Source organism: Ceratotherium simum, chromosome 7 (assembly GCF_057802395.1).
Source record: "Ceratotherium simum simum isolate JZ-2026a chromosome 7, ASM5780239v1, whole genome shotgun sequence".
NCBI lineage: Eukaryota > Metazoa > Chordata > Mammalia > Perissodactyla > Rhinocerotidae > Ceratotherium > Ceratotherium simum.
The window spans coordinates 30,531,510-30,548,960 of NC_141906.1; the positions used below are offsets into that span (position 1 = coordinate 30,531,510).

The 17,451-nt window shown below is 40.7% G+C and overlaps 1 protein-coding gene across 1 annotated transcript in view; it reads left to right on the forward strand.

Annotated features, from left to right (window-relative positions):
* The window catches only part of MRPL48 (mitochondrial ribosomal protein L48), a 55,323-nt gene extending 40,095 nt beyond the window's left edge, over window positions 1-15,228 (forward strand). The window contains exons 5-8 of the mRNA XM_004433979.3: window positions 2,039-2,208; window positions 11,854-11,956; window positions 13,617-13,706; window positions 14,926-15,228. Of these exons, the coding sequence (XP_004434036.1) occupies window positions 2,039-2,208; window positions 11,854-11,956; window positions 13,617-13,706; window positions 14,926-15,000 (438 nt within the window). The 3' untranslated portion in view covers window positions 15,001-15,228. The remainder of the gene's footprint in view (window positions 1-2,038; window positions 2,209-11,853; window positions 11,957-13,616; window positions 13,707-14,925) is intronic.
* Window positions 15,229-17,451: the final 2,223 nt, after the last annotated feature.

A 17,451-nucleotide genomic window follows, 5' to 3' on the forward strand; every position in this document is an offset into this window, starting at 1 on the left:
GTTACAAAGAGAATATTCAAATGGGCAGTGGACATATGGGAAGGTGCTCAAGCTCAGTAGACTTAAAGGAAATGCAAGTTAAAATTTCAGTGCATTTCTGCTTTATACGGACCAGAATGGCTAAAACAAACGAACCAGAATGTTGTAGCATATTCATATGATAAACTACTAGAGCAATGAGAAGGAAAGAACTGTTGTTTCACCTCATACATAATGAATCTTGTAAACATAATGAATTAAAGAAGCCAGATACAGAAGAGAACATAGTGTATCATTTCATTTTCATGAATTTCAGAAACAGGCAAAATAACCCTATGGTTTTAGAAGTCGGAGTAGTGGTTACCAATTTTGGGGGGCAGGAGACTTTTGGGGTGCTGGTAGTGGTCTATTTCTTGTTCAGGATACTGATTATACAGATATTTTCACTTTGAAAAGTCATTGAGCTGTGTACTTATTTAAGCATTTTTCAGTATAAATGTTATATTGTAATAAAATTTTTAGTAAAAAAACTTCTTAAAACAGAGTAGAGGGGCCGGCCCCGTGGCTTAGTGGTTAAGTGCGCGCGCTCTGCTACTGGCGGCACAGGTTCGGAACCCTGGGCGCGCACCGATGCACCGCTTCTCTGGCCATGCTGAGGCCGCGTCCCCACGTACAGCAACTAGAAGGATGTGCAGCTATGACATACAACTATCTGCTGGGGCTTTGGGGAGAAAAACGAGGACGATTGGCAATAGATGTTAGCTCAGAGCCGGTCTTCCTCAGCAAAAAAAAAAAGAGGAGGATTGGCATGGATGTTAGCTCAGGGCTGATTTTCCTCACACACACACACACACACACACACGCAAAACATAGTAGATTTTAAGGTTCTAACTTTGAATTGATAAAAGATTCACATTATTAAAAATTCAAAAAATATAGAAGAGAAATAGTTAAAAAGTCTCCTTCCTACCCCTATGCCCCAGCCACTCAGTTCCCTTACAGACAACCAATGATATTAGTATTTTTGTGCATCCTTCCAGAGATATTTTTTGGATATGCAAGCAAATAAATATGTATGTAATTAAACTCACACACACACATCCATTCTCCCCCACCCACCCTTTTTATATATATGGCAATACCCTGAACACATTATTCTACAGTTTGCTTTTATCACTTAATTTATCTTAAAAACCTTTCCATATCAGTACATAAAGTAGTTCCTTATTCTTTCTTACAGCTGCATATTGTACTATAGAATAGATGTGCCATGATTTATTTAACGCGTTCCTCTCTTGATGGGCATTTATGTTAGATTATTTCCAGTTGAAAAGCTTTCTTGATCTTGATCTATGTTGTGTTAAATATCTATTTTCCCAGGCCTCATTTTAACTTTTGACAACAGCTTACACAGGTTGATATGTAGTGAAGCAATATTTTATATGAAAGAGAAAGATAGAAATAAAATAATTTTTCTACTCTCGGTTTTTAAAAGGAACACTGTCTAAATAATTAGACTGCAGAATTTCAAAGCTAGGAGGCCTGGAAGAAAACTAATGCTGAGCTACCTTGCGATTGATTTCTTTAAGATTCTGATGAAAGCTAACATTTTCTCCTCAGAAAAATGTGCACAGGTAAAATTTTGCATATAAGTTTTGGGTTTGACAGATCTCTTGAAATTTCTCTTTGCTTTCTAGGTTAAGGATCGGTTATCTAGCATATCCCCATCAATTTAAAAATTGAGAAACTGAGGGCCAGAGATGGGAAGTGAGTCTCAAAACTAGTCAATGGCAGAAGACAGTCACATGCAGTCATGTTAAAGTAATGCCAACAATATTCCCTCTCCTTTCACTGGCTGATGTCACCTCCCAGAGTGGCAAGGGAAGCTGCCCATTCCTTCCCAGGAGAATTGTAGTTTGTAGGTAGGGTAACCTGAGAGAAAAATGATAAACAAATTCATTTGAAAGATTGATTTTTTTTTTAGTATCAAGATGGTATGATTAGAATTTCTTGTACAATACTTTGGTTTATTTTCCTTCTCTTTTTGTTTTCTGTTTAGCCCAAGAAGAAGAGGGTAAAAGTGGAAGTGAGACCCATCAATTTGGGGACAGATTATGAATACGGGGTTTTAAACATTCACCTGACTGCATACGACATGGCGGTGGCAGAGAGTTATGCCCAGTATGTTCACAACCTCTGTAACCATCTCTCCATTAAAGTCGAGGAAAGGTATGAAAGATGCCTTTGCATGGGATGTTCTTGGTGTGGGTAGCATGCTCTGCTTTGTTGTTGTTAAATGAGGTTTTGAGATATAATTTACATGTAGTAAAATTCACCCTTTACTATATAGTTTGCCACAATCAAAATATAGAACAGTTCCATTAACCCAAAAAGTTCCCTGGTGCCCAGGTGTGGTCAATCTGCTCCCCCTTCCTCCTCAACTCCCTGGCAACCACCAATTGATTTTCTGTCTCTATTGTTTTAAGTTCTCCAGAACATCATGTAAATGGAATCATACAGTATGTAGTTGTTTGTGTCTGGACTCTTTCACTTAGCATAATGTATTTAATATTCATCTATGTTTTTCCAAGTAGTTCATTGCTGAGTAGTATTCCATTAAATGGCGGACCTTCATTGGCTTATCCATTCACCAGTTGATGTATGTTTGGTTTGTTTCCACTTATCGGTGATTATGAATAATGCTGCCATACGCATTCTCCTACAGGTTTTGTGTGGTCATATGTCATCTTTTTTCTTAGATAACTACCTAAGACCGGGATTGTTGGGTTTTATGGTGAATATGTGTTTAACTTTATAAGAAACGGCCAAACTGTTGTCTAAAGTGGCTGCACCATTTTGTGTTCTCACCAGCAATGTATGAGAGTTCTAGTAACTCCTTATCCTGATCAGCACTTGATATTGTCAATTTTTTTAAAGCTATTCTAATAGATATATAGTGGTATTTCACAGTGGTTTAATTTTCATTTCCTTGATAATGACGTTGATCATCTTTTCATGTGCTTATTTGCCTTCTGTACATCTTTGATGACGTATTCAAATCTCTTCTCCATTTTTAAAAATGGGTTGTTTTCTTATTATTGGGTAATGAAAGTCCTTTATCTAGTTTTGAATACCAGTTCTTTTTCAGTATGTGTTTTGCAAATATTTTCCCCTACTCTATGACTTATCTTCTTATCTGTGTCTTTTGAAGAGCAGAAGTTCTTTTAAGTTTGATGAAGTTCAATTTATCATTTTTTTTCTTTTATTGTTTGTGCTTTTGGTGTCATATCTAAGAAATCTTTGCCCAATACAAGATCACAAACATTCTCTCTTATATTTTCTTCTGGAAGTTTTATAGTTTTAAGTTTTATATTTAGGTCTCTGACCCATTTTGATTTATTTTGGTATATGACGTGAGATATGTGTTGAAGTTCTTTTTTTTTTTACATATAGATATCCAATTGTTCCAGCACCATTTGTTGAAAAGATTTTCTTTCTCCGTTGAATTGTGTTAGCACCTTTGTTGAAAGTCAGTTAACCATGGATATGTGGGTCTATTTCTGGACTCTATTCTGTTACATTGATCTACATCTATGCTTACACTAATACCACACTATCTTTTTTGTTTTTTTTGTGTGTGTGTGTGTGTGTGAGGAAGATCAGCCCTGAGCTAACATCCATGCCAATCCTCCTCTTTTTGCTGAGGAAGACCGGCCCTGAGCTAACATCTATTGCCAATCCTCCTCCTTTTTTTCACCTTTTCTCCCCAAAGCCCCAGTAGATAGTTGTATATCATAGTTGCACATCATTCTAGTTGCTGTATGTAGGACGTGGCCTCAGCGTGGCCAGAGAAGCAGTGTGTCGGTGCGCACCCGGGATCCGAACCTGGGCCGCCAGTAGCGGAGCACGTGCACTTAACTGCTAAGCCATGGGCCGGCCCCAGTACCACACTATCTTGATTACTGTAGCTTGATTTCTGAAACTTTGTTCTTCTTTTTCAAAATTATTTTGGCTATTCTAGGTCCTTTGGTTTTCTTTTTTCTTTTTTTTTGGTGAGGAGATCAGCCCTGTGCTAACATCTGCCAATCCTCCTCTTTTTGCTGAGGAAGACTGGCCCTGGGCTAACATCCGTGCCCATCTTCCTCCACTTTATGTGGGATGCCGCCACAGCATGGCTTTCCAAGCGGAGTGTCGGTGCGTACCCGGGATCTGAACTGGCGAACCCTGGGCCACCGCAGTGGAGTGCGGCACTCAACCACTTGCACCACCGGGCCGGGCCCTAGGTCCTTTGGTTTTCTACAAAAATTTTAGAATTAGCTTGTTGATTTTTACAGAAAGGAATCTGATGGAATTTTGTTGGGATTGTGTTGAATCTGTATATTAATTTGAGGAGAATTGACATCTTATCTATTTTGAATCCTCTGACCCCTTAACATGGTATGTCTCCCCCTTTATTTGGGTATTGTTTGCCTGCTCTGCTTTTCATTTACTCTTTGGATTTGTTGGAAAACTGTAGGGGAGGAGAACTAACATTGACTGACTACCTACTCCAGGCCAGGCACTTTACATATCTTATCTCAGTGTTTCAGAAAGCGTGGGATGCCCTGTGGTTTGCCTTAAATAACATGGTGAGAAATTTCTTCCCTTTTTAATTCTCATTCAACCTAATTATGTCAAGGAGAAATTCTTAGTGTGGTGCTGGTATGTCTTTAACACCACTCTAGCACTTCCTAATCTTCATAACAGAGAGGGGACCTCAGGCTCAGTCTTTGGCAAGCACTAGTATGTGGCTGGAATTTTATAACATTGTTTTGTTTTCATTGTATTTATTTTTAACTTACCTTCTATTTATGCCAGCTAATACTGGTTTTCCATTTACAGTAGTGATATAAAATCAGGCTTATTGAAGTATAATTTATATTCAGTAAAATTCATCCTTTTAGTGAACAGTTTCTGTGAGTTTTGACAAATGCATGCAGTAAATACCATAATAATCAAGATATAGAACATTTTCATCATCCCAAGAAATCACCTCCTGCTTTTGTAGTCATTCGCTCCCCCCACCCCTAGTCCCTTGCAACTCCTGATCTATTTTCTCTCCCTATAGTTTTGTCTTTTCCAGAATGTCATATGAATGGAATAATACAGTATTTTTCCTTTTGAGTCTGGCTTCTTTCATTTAAGATAATGTATTTGAGATTCATCCATGTTGTTGCCTGTATCAAGTAGTTTGTTCCTTTTTGTTGTTGAGTAGCCTTTCACTGAATGGATGTACCACAGTTTGTTTATCCATTTGAAGGACATTTGTGTTGTTTCCAGTTTTGGGCAGTTATGAATGAAGCTGCTATAAACATGTACAGGTTTTTGTGAGAACATGTTTTCATTTCTTTAGGAGTGTGATTGCTGGGTCAGATGGTAAGTGTAGTGTATGTTTAAATTTATAAACAACTGCCAAACTGTTTTCCAAAGTGGCTGTACCATTTGCTTTCTCACCAGCAATGAGTTTCAATTCTTCCACATCTCAAGTTTCTTTTTAAAATAAATGTTGTAAAGTGAGTTGATTTAAAGAAAAATATAAAATAAATAATAGTTTGTGCGGTTTGCCATTGTGGCAAGGTAACACATGGCACATTATGTGGATACGGCAAAAATGATCCTTTCCTACTCACTAGATGTTGGTATATTCCCATTTTACAAGCAAGGAAGCCAAAGCTCCCAAAGGCCAAGAATCACAGAAGCAGTAAGTTGCCTGGATTTAACCCAGTTCTGCCTGACTCCAGTGTTTTTCATTATATAGGGTCTTATTTTAAGTCCTTAAGCCAAATTTGAACTTTTAAACCTTTATAACTTAGAGTGTAACTGTGCCAAATGTGCTCTTTAGAAGATTGGATGATAAGCTGTAACTGTAGCTCTCTCAGCCGATAGTACTTCAATTGTTTTAGGCCTGAAGACGTGCTTTCTCTTTTTCTGATGCCCCAGAGAGTTGGTTGCTCTTTCAGCGCTTGACACACAGCTCTATCATGTCACTTAATGCTCGGGGCTGTAATGATCTGTTCATGTGTCAGCTTCCCTCCCCCTGGCTAGACAGAGACTGTGTGCTTTATTTCTTCAGCACCTAGCACAAGGCCTGCCACGTGGGGGACATTAAGCCATTGTTGACAGAATGACAGGTTCTTGAATATGACTACACAACCCAGTTGTATGGTGTACATTTCCTAAAGTTTAAGTGCTTTAATTAATTAATTAAAAAACTATTGATTGAGCCTCTTCTAGCTATGCGGTAGGCATTGTACTAGACACTCTGACTGGAGGATACAAAGGTGAATGTCCCTGATTTCAGGGAGTGTGTGTATGTGTATACACGCAGTGTGTGTGCGTGTGTGCGCACATATGCACACACAAAGATATTATAACGTAATGTGGAAGGTGGTCAGTAAAAGATAAAGTGCAGTGTCACTTCAAGGAGGCAGAGTAGCATAATCATTTAGAGTGATGCTTCTCAAAGTACTACTCCACAAAGATATCAGGAGCTTATGCCAAAATGCACATTAATACTTTGCTTCCTTCATCAAGAAAGTCTTGATGTTGAAAAAAAAATGCTGACTGAATTAAAGTGTGTTTAGTGACTTTTAGTCACTTTTTTTAGTTTAGTGACTAAACTAGACTTTTTAGTCAGTTTTTTTAGTTTTAGTTTAGTTGCACGCTTCTTACCTTGTCCTGACTGATCACAGTCTGCTCACCAGCAGCTTGTCTATAGACCACACTTTGAGTAACAAGTGGTTAAGCATCCAAGCTCTGGAATCACACTGCCTGCACTCACATTCTAGTTCTCCCAGTTAGCAATATGACCTTGAGGGATTTTGGACCTCACTTTCCTCATCTATATAATGGGATGATAATTTTCCTATTTCCTTGAGGTCTGAAAATTTAAAAAGATAATATATGATAGCACTTAGCAAAGAGACCAGCACATTGTCAACACTCTGTAAATAATATTATTGTTATTAATAATTAATGAAGAGATTTTTTTCAGCTGGCAGGGATTAGGGGTAGCTTCTCAGAGGTTGTGGTGACAAAGAGGCATTAAATGTTTTTTTACAGAATGTTATCACATCTACAGTAGATCATCTCCCTGGAATAGTGTTTTAAATTTTCAGAAGGACTTTTTAAAAGATTCTGTTTTTAAAACCTTGCTGTGGAAAGCTCTGGCTGCATTTGAGTGAAGGCAGGAAGACAGGAACATTTGTTGAGTGCCTACTGTCAGCCAGCCACTCTGTTGAGTACTTTTTTTGTATATTATTTTACTTAATTCAAACAAGCACCTTGCACCTGGTGGATCAAAGCATCGACTCTGGAGGCAGACTGCCTGAGTTTTATTCTTACTCTGCTGCCTTCTTATTGTGTCACATCGGGCGGTTTACTTAACCTCTCTGTCTTGGTTTCCTCATCTGTAAAGTGGGGTTAATAAAAGTACCTACCTAAAAAGGCTATAGTGACAATTAAGGGAGTTAATATAGTTAAAGAGCTTAGAACTATGCCCAGAAACTCTTGGCTGCTATTACTATAATTAATTTTTGTTATTGTTAATATAATAGAAGCTTGCCTATCCTATCTGGATTTGAACCCACTTTTTTCCCCCAAATTTTCATTTCCCTCTAACTGGTTCTCCACACAACTTTTAGTGTGATCTTTCTAGAATGGGAATATGATCATGTCATTCCCATGATTAAATTCCTTCCATGGCTTCCCGTTCCTTTAGGATCAAAATAAAAGTTCCTCATGTGTCTTGCTAGGTGCTCCATGGCCTGGGCTTACCTCTCTCGTCTTAATTCACACTTCTCTCTCCCTCTCCCTCTGCCTCCAATTACACTGGATTTGTTTTTGTCCCTTCCCACCTCAGGACCCTTGCATATGCTCATTAAGTCTTAAAATAGTCTTTCCCCTTCACCTAACTAACCCCTACATGTTTCTTAGGCTTCATCTTGAATGTCACTTCTTCAGAGAACCTCATTAAATTAGGTCCTTATGTTATATATTTAGGAGAAGTAAAGCGTATATAACTTCCCTTTCATAACACTCATTCCTTAGCCTTTTAATTACTTGACTATTATTGGTCATCTTTATTAGACTCTGAGATCTGTAAGGCAGGGGCCGGCCCCGTGGTTTAGCGGTTAAGTGCGCGCACTCCGCTACTGGCGGCCTGGGTTCGGATCCTGGGCATGCACTGACACACTGCTTGTCCAGCCATGCTGAGGTGGCATCCCACATACAGCAACTAGAAGAATATGCAGCTATGACATACAACTATCTACTGGGGCTTTGGGGAGAAAAAGGGAAAAAAAAGGAGGAGGATTGGCAATAGATGTTAGCTCAGGGCCAGTCTTCCTCAGCAAAAAGAGGAGGATTAGCATGGATGTTAGCTCAGGGCTGATCTTCCTCACACACACAAAAAAATAAGATCTGTAAGGCAAGGACTGTTTCTGTTTTCATCAGCAGTCTAACCCTAAGACACATAGTAGGCACTGAATGAATATTTATTGACTTGAGTTCCAATAGGCGTGGACATGATTCCTAGAATAACAATGAATAATGTGCTGCTTTTTGCCTCTTTCTTGGTTCTTTGCTCCAAATAGCGCAGGGCATAAAGAGGTGTTCGTTTTCAGCAACTCACTTCTCTGCATTGATTGAGGTTTTCAGACCATCATATTAGGCATTCTCACTGCCCAGCTTTTCAGAGATGAAATGATTTTCTTTTCTTCTGATTGTCATTTCATCTTGATCCATTTTTCCTGTGGGAGTGGGGGTAGCGCTTTGACCTTGAGATGGAATCAGGCAGGGGAGCCGCATGCTAGCTTTTGTTCTATAAATGGTCTGCATTGCTGCAGCTGCAGCTCACCCGGGAGAGGAGAACAAGACGCCTCTCCTACGGGTGCCTTAATTTGCCTGCATCCTTTGCTGAGCAGCTGTCTGGAGAGATGGAAATCTTACTCTTCTGGGAGCAGCTTCCAAGCCTGAAGCTGACCCAGCCCCTGTGCTCTGTGGAGAATAAAAGCATCACTCAGCATCATTCTCTGTAAGGCTACTCTTTCCTTTTTTTTTTTTTTTAAATCCACTTATACTTTTTTTTTTTTTTTAAAGATTTTATTTATTCATTTTTTTTCCCCCCAAAGCCCCAGCAGATAGCTGCATGCCATAGGTTCACATCCCTCTAGTTGCTGTACGTGGGACTCGGCCTCGGGTTGGACGGAGAAGTGGTGCCTTGGGGCGTGCCCGGGATCCGAACCCGGGCCGCCAGCATCAGAGCGCACGCACTTAACCGCTAAGCCACAGAGCCGGCCCATAAATCCACTTATACTTTTTTAAATGAAGGTGTAACTTATACATAGTAGAGTCCACAGTCTCTAAGTTCCCTAGCACCCCAGCAGGCTCCCTTGTGTCCCATCCCAGGCAGTATTCCCCAAAGGAAGCACTATTTGGGGTGTTAGGTTGACACTTGAAATTCATTTATTTAATTTCTTCCCTTCTGTTTGTACTATCTGATCATCCAAGTAGTGTTTATTGCAGAAAATTTGGAAAGTACAGAACAGTGTAGATACTGAAGAAAAATCACCTATACTCTTACTACTCAAAGGCCTAGTCTACTTTGATATGACAAGCGTTCTCAGTATTTCTTTATCAAACTATGTCTGGTTTTTCTGTGGGTTCTCTTTGAGGGCCTCTCATGACTCCTTGCCTTTGTAGAATGCCCTTTTCTGGAATGCCCTCCAGGCAAACACCTATGTTCATTCTTTACATCTTGATAAAGCACTACCTCACCGATGAAGCCTTTCCTGACGAACCCCTTCTCTCCCTCTTGTCCCTAAAATATTTGGTACATACCTATTATTGCCTTTGTCTTACTGTAGTACAGATGTTTGTGTACTTACCTGTCTCTCCAAAACACTGCTAGTGAGCTCCTTGAAAGCCTAGACCGCATAGTGCCCACCATACTGCTTAGGATAGAACAGGCTCTCAGTAAGTGTTTGTTGAATGAATGAATAAACAAATCAGTGAAATCTTGCTGAAGTAAGTGTTGAAGAATAAAATGCATACTCAGTGGCAGGGTGGAGAATTCCCACTTTAGTCAGTCAGTCTTATCTATAGAATGTCAAAAAGGAAAAGTAGCATTCGAGAGTGCTTTTTACTTTTCTGAAAGCTTTTACGTAGTTGTTATTTTTGTGTGTGTGTGAGGAAGATCAGCCCTGAGCTAACACTTGATGCCAATCATCCTTTTTTTGCGAAGGAAGATTGACCCTGGGCTAACATCCGTGCTATCTTCCTCTACTTTATATGGGACGCCGCCACAGCATGGCTTGACAAGCGGTGCATCGGTGTGTGCCTGGGATCTGAACCTGCGGACCCTGGGCCGCTGAAGCAGAGTGCGTGCACTTAACCGCTACACCACCGGGCTGGTCCCCTTAGTTATTTTATTTGATCTTCTATAACAAGTCTATGAATGTGTCCCAATTTTTTTTTATATGGGGAAGTTATTACCAAATTTGAATTCAAAGAAGAGATCAGAGATTGTGCTGAAAAGTGGAAAGAGTTGTTATTTAGGGAGGCCACCTGGAAGAGTTTGCAATACCTAGCATTTACTCGCTGTTTACAAGGGCAAGGGAACTGGCATTTGTAGGCATAGTATGCCAGGCAAATTACTTATGTAATCTCATTTAACCATTGCAATAACCTTATGAACTAGATATTATTATCCTCATTTTATAGCTGAAGAAACAGACTCAGAGAGCTGGATTAATTTGTTCAACATCAAATAGGCAATAAGTGGCAGAGCCAACATTTAAATCCAGGACTGACTATCGTGTCTCTGTTCCATTTTCCATTACACCAAACTTCCTTTTGTAGAGTTCCATCTATAGAGGGCCGTGTTCCTTGGCATTAATTGATGAAGCTATGTATGGCATGAAAATTCAGCAATCCTACTATTGTTATTATTTTTTCATTTATCTTTAGTTTGATGAACTTTTTGATAAGATGAATACAACACTAATACCATATTTCTGTATAGCCATCAGACCTATCTTATCTTCACACCTGATCCTCAAAATAGTCTATTGATATAGGCCTAGATTGTAATTCCCTTTATACATGAAGAAATTGAGGCCCAGAGCAGAAAGTGACTTACTTAAGTAAGTATTGCTAATGAGTGACAGGGCCAAGACTTGACACCAAGTCCAGGATTCTTTTCATTGTGGCATGTAGATCTGCTGAAGCCAATTATAGTAAGCATAGACTCTACAACAATGGTTCTCAACCTGGGAACATTTAACAATGTCGGGAGATAATTTTGATTGTTACCACTTGGGGGGTACTACTGACATCTGGTGGCTATAGAGGTTAGGGATGCATAGGCCAGCCCCCCACAACAAAGAATTATCTGGTCTAAAATGTCAGTAGTGCTAAGGTTGAGAAATGCTGCTCTAGAACCAGTGGGCTTCCTGCCTCATTTCTCCAGAAGAGGTGAAATACCCAAGGTTAGCCTCGAAAGCATACCTAGTGATGAGCTTGATTCTTTAGAATTGGCTATTCCTTAGTAGCAGCAAATACTTATTCATCACCAGGTTTTATTCAGAGTGTGATATTAGGCATGATTGGGGATACAGAAAAAGCATCACACATGGTCTGTCCCCTCAGGGAGTTTAGAGACTTCTGGAGGAGATTTTGGAGGGTCTGGTTACTTTGCCCCTGGCTGCAGATAAACAGCCCTAGATTCCAGGAGCTACTACATGCAGTAGGGGCTGTACTCAAGGACTACCCTGATTGAAGTGGTGCTGCTGGCTTAGGGGAACCCTCCCAATAGCTGACTCTTCCTTCCCACAGTTATGCGATGCCCACCAAAACCATGGAGGTGTTGCGGCTGCAGGACCAAGGCAGCAAAATGTACCTGGACTCAGTTCTTACCACCCATGAGCGAGTAGTTCAGGTAGGTACTCTGGGAGAAACTTGAAATGTATTTGCCTCTCCTGGGTTTTTCTCTCTGTCCATTTTTTCTCCTTCTGTCATGCCCTTTTCTTCCTTTTGCCTGCCCTTTGAATGATGATGTTCTCCAGGGTTCAGTTCTTGATCCCTCCATCTCTCCTTATGTAATACCTTTCCTCTATGCAATCTCATTCATTCCCCTGGCCTCAATGACCATCATTATATACTGATAATCCCCAGATATATATATCCCCCAGAGTCCTGATCTCTTGGTTGAGCTTCAAACCTGATATCTAGTTGTCTACTTGACTTCTCCACTGGGGTCTTCCACAGATGCCCTACACTCAGTGTATTCAAAATATTGTAAAAGGATTGATGTTCCTCTTTTTCTATAATCCTCCCCACCTTTGAGCCTAATGCTTGGCCCTTCTTTGTCCTCAGATATCCATTCATTCACCAAATTCTATAGTTTCTACCCCTAAAAATCTTTCAGATCCATCCACTCTGCTTTACCCTCCTATCAATGGGATCATCTCATTTTCCTGCCATTTCCTGTCATTTTGCTGCTTCCCTTTAGCTCTAACAGTGGTTCTGTCTTTTTACTGCAGAGACAGATGGGTGACAACCACATCAACATTAGGGTGCCTAGAGTTATTAAAAATTCACACTTAACATCACTCTCCTTTTTTATAAAAGCTTTATTGAGAGTTTTATTCACATACAATACAATTTTACATTTACCATACAATTGTGCATTAAATGGGTTTTAGAAAATTCAGTTATGCAACTGTCGCCACAATCAATTTTAGAACATTTTCATCACCCCAAAAAGAAACTCTGTATGCATTAGCAGTCACTCCTCTTTCCCCATCCCCCCAGCTCCTGGCAACCACTAATCTACTTTCTGTCTCTATGGTTTTACCTCTTCTAGACATTTCATTTAAATGGAATTGTACAATACATGACCTTTGATGTGAGCTACATCTTATGACAGATCTAACTTGCTACTGAGACCCATAGGATAAAGTTTGAACTCTTTAGATTAGCTTTCATGACTCTCCTGCTTTTCCTCTTCACACCTCATTCATTCCAGCCACACATGGAACTAGTTGTAATTCTCTAGTATTGTGCTATGTCTCCACATTTTACTGAATATTGTTTCCTCTGCCTTGAAAACCCCCCATACTACTGTTGAATTCTCCCAGTTTACTCCTGTTTTTCTTCAAGACCTCCCCTGATTAAGTTAGGTAGGTATTTCTCTTGTGGGTTCCTGCAGCCCCCTGCATGCCCTTCTACCACACATCTGATTCATCTCTGGATTCTCAGCACAGCGTCTGACACCAATCAGGTCCTGGTCTATGTGGGTAAACGTGAGTTGAATCAGAAAGTCATCCTGGACTTGATAACCTCAGTCCAGTTATGACATCCATTGTCTACAGGAGCAGATATTGGCCATGACCATCTCAGCAAGCAGACACCTTGGCAGATAGCAAGAGAAATCCTGTAGAGACTGGGCTATGAAACTAGCTCTGGGTGTTAGTCCTCCACTCCTTGGTGGGTATGATCCTCTAGCTCTGCTGGAGCTGACATTCGAGCCCATGCCATGTCTGCTCAATCCCTCAGCTTTCCGTGCCTCTCTTAGAGCTTCTACTTTCCTTTTGCAGATCAGCGGTTTGAGTGCTACGTTTGCAGAGATTTTCTTGGAAATAATCCAAAGCAATCTTCCTGAAGGAGTCAAATTGTCAGTGAAAGAGGTAGGTGCTAGTTTAAGAAGCACCCCTGGTGGGCCACCTGTGCTCAAAATATGGAAAAGCGCATCTAGACTGCCTGGCGTTAGAAACAGAGAAATGTGGATAATTTAGCCCAGATAATAATCGGGAAAAGTGTGCAGGCTGTATTACCATGATCGTTATTCTGGCTCTTCCAGCGCATCAGGGATGATGCTTTATGGACCACAGGAGCTGGACTCCATCACAGCATCCTGATGTTAGGGAGGAGCCCATTTACCCCAAAATTCCCTCCCCTCAGGCAGGTAGTAGAAAGAACGTGATTTAAGATCACATACAGTATAATTAATCAGAACACAAATAGGGAAATGTACTTTAGAGAGAAAGTCCCTGGATCTTCAAAGCTTGACTATAGCCTGACTGAATATATTCAGTAAAGAATGCCAGTCAGAAGGAAGTTTGGTGTGGAAAACTTGGAATACATTAGGAACCTTAGCCTAAATCGTGAGTTCTTGGGTCCAGTTGCCAAGATGATCCTTATTATGACACAGACACATCAGGTCATCTTTGACTGATGCCGTTTGCCTCAGCCAGCTAGCTCCCCTTGTTCTGTCCATGCTTGTTAAGCTTCATGTTATTTGGGTTTCATAGATCTGTACATAGGGAGAAAATGTGCTGGTCATGCTAATGTGAAATATTCCAGTCCCCATGTCTGTTTTTTCCTATTGTGAATGGAGAATTTTGGCATTCTCTGTCTCTTTTTTAAGTGCTTCTATTGTGATACTTATAGCATTTTGACATTAGTTCTTTATATGTCTGTCTTCTCTCACTAGACTATAAGTTCATTTAAGGCAGGGAGGAAGTCCAATTCCACTTTGAATCCCTGGTACCTAAAACAAGTCTGGTACATAGTAGATACTCAATAAAAGCTAGTTGAATATGAATCATTATCTACAGAGCTGGCCGACAGATCCTTTTTTTTTTTTTTTTAATTTATTTTTTATTTTTTTATTTTTTTTATTGATGTTTTGATGGTTTCTAACATTGTGAAATTTTGGGTTGTACATTTTTGTTTGTCCATCACCATATATATGACTCCCTTCACCCCTTGTGCCCACCCCCCACCCCCACTGCCCCTGGTAACCACAGTCCAGTTTTCTCCAACAGATCCTTTTTTGATGCTGTGCATATATGAGTAAGAAAGTGCTGCAGTAATTCCCCCTTATTTTCTTTTTCTTCTCTCCAGCACACTGAAGAGGACTTCAAGGGAAGGTTCAAAGCTCGGCCAGAACTGGAAGAACTGTTAGCCAAGTTGAACTAGCTCATTGCAGACCCTTTCATGCCAGCACTGGTGACATTGAGTGCCAAGGGGAAGAGCTTCCTGGGTGGTCCAAGTTAAGCAGGAGCCCCTCACCCTTAGATATGATAAGTACCCATCGCCACAGCCAGGAATGCCTCCTCTCCTCTGTGGAGGAGTGCTTGCCAATTGTCACCACTTTCCTTTGAGCCAACCCTAGGTATCCCCCATCTAATAAAAATCTGCTGCTGATGCGTGTGTGTGTGTATGTGAGAAGTTGGTCCATCCTGGGGACCATCTTTAAGGGATTCTGTTTTCTCTTTGCCTCGTGCTTTAGCACAGAAGCATGCTCCCCTTCGGTGTTTCTCCAGTTAGAGTGAACTCATCCTTTAAAGCAGTCTGGCATGGAGTCCTTTAGTGAAGCAGAGGATCATAACAGGAGTAAACTCCCAGTGGGTAGAAGGCATAGGGAGGGAGATTTTGGCTTTGAATATGAAAAAAGTCTCCAGATAGAATCAGAGTCTGTCCATAAGTGAAAAAAACTGCTTTGTGAGGTAGTGAGTGACTTGTCATAAGTATTCAGGTCGATGTTACATACCTGCTAATTACGGTTGTCTGGAATGAGTTTAAGCAAAGAATTAAAGGTTGACCTTGGTCAGGGGTCCGAAAACTACTGCCTGTGAGCCAAATCCCACCAACTGCCTGTTTGTTTTTTAAGAAGTAATTTATTGAGATGAAATTCACATAAAATTAACCACAAAATTAGCCTTTTTAAAGTGAACAATTCAGTGGTATTTAATACATTCACAATGTTGTGCAACCTCCACCTCTATCTAGTTCCAAAACTCCATTGCCTATTTTTGTAAATAAAGGTTTATTGGAATAGAGCCATGCTCATTCATTTATGTATTGTCCATGGCTGCTCTCATGCTACAATGGCAGAGTTGAGCAGTTGTGATAGAGACTGTAAAGCTAAACCAGTTATTATGAGGTCCTTTAGAAAACCAGTTTGTCAAACCCTGATCTAAGTCATTGGTTGTCAAACTTAAGCATGCATCAGGATCCACCTGGAGAGCTTTTGAAAACACAAATTGCTAGACTCCACCCCCAGATTTTCTAGATCTTGAGTGAGGGCCTAGAATTTCCATTTCTTACAAGTTCCCAGGTGATGCTGGTGTTACTGGGCCAGGGTTATCTCTTTGAGAACCACTAGTCTAAGTGACCTCTAATGTTTTTCCTTTTCTGAGCATTAGTGCATTCATACTTCTGGACATAATAGCTGTCATTTATTGAGCTAGACCCTGTGCTAGGTACTACATTAGCTCTAATCCTCACACCAGTTTTCTATGGTGTGTATATGAGTGTGCATGTGGATGGATATCTCTGTGTGTGAAAATGTGTGTGTGAGTGCCTGTGAGTATCTGAGTGTGTGTGAGTGTATCTCACATTTACTGAGTCCTTATTATGCTATGTACTTTATACAGACTATCCTTGAGGTTGATGGTATTATCCCAATTTTACAGACGAAGAAACTGAGGTTTGGAGAGGTGAAGTGACTTCCTAGGGTCACACAGCTAATAAGTGGCAGAGCACTCTCCCCTATACTCCACTGCTTCTCTGGGATACCCCTACATAAAGGTCTGTGGGAGCTTCGAGCATTCTTAACATTGCAAGTACTTTTCTGAAACTCATCAGTTTCAGTCCAGAAGTTATTTCGGTTTCTTTGCCTTGGTCTCCAAAGGCAACAAGAGGAAACTCAGATTTCCTCCCAAGGTGTAACACTGAGGGCTGTCAAGATAGCAAGCGTCCTCAATTAAAATGCTTCTCTGAATTCAAATTGAAGGCTCAGCAGGCCAAGACTTCCAAGTGAACCCCACTGGGAGCGTGGGCAGAATTTTCCAGGTGAGGATTGATATTTTGGTTATAGAATTGCTCATTGCTGAGTCTCCCTTAGGGAAGATAAAAGGGCAGCAGCTAATGGATGAGTGTAAAGTTGGGGGATGTGTAGTGACATGAAGATAAAAAGGTGAGTAAACACATGTATGTACACACACACACACACCCATATCACGTGGGCAATGGGCAATGTCATGTGGACTCCGTTTAGGAACCTGGAATACCGCAATTTGTGAAAGCAGGACGCAGGATTTCACAAATTGACAAGCTATTGGAGCTGAAGGATTTCGGACCCAGCCGGCCTAACCCTCTCTTTTAGCAAGTGCAGGTTAGTGGCCCAGGAAGGGCGGTGCTTTACTCAAGGTCACGGGACACCTTGTTGGCAGAGCTGGGAGCAGGATTCACATCTCTTGGTTCCCAGTCCATCCCTTTCCATTACATCACTGAGGGATGAGTCAGGCTTATCTCTAAACAAGAGGCAGCTGGGTTCTGTCACCTTGGCGCTCTTGTGTCACTGACCTAGTTGATGATTTATCCTCTCACCAGAGTCAAAGGACTTTTGTTGCTCATGATTATTCT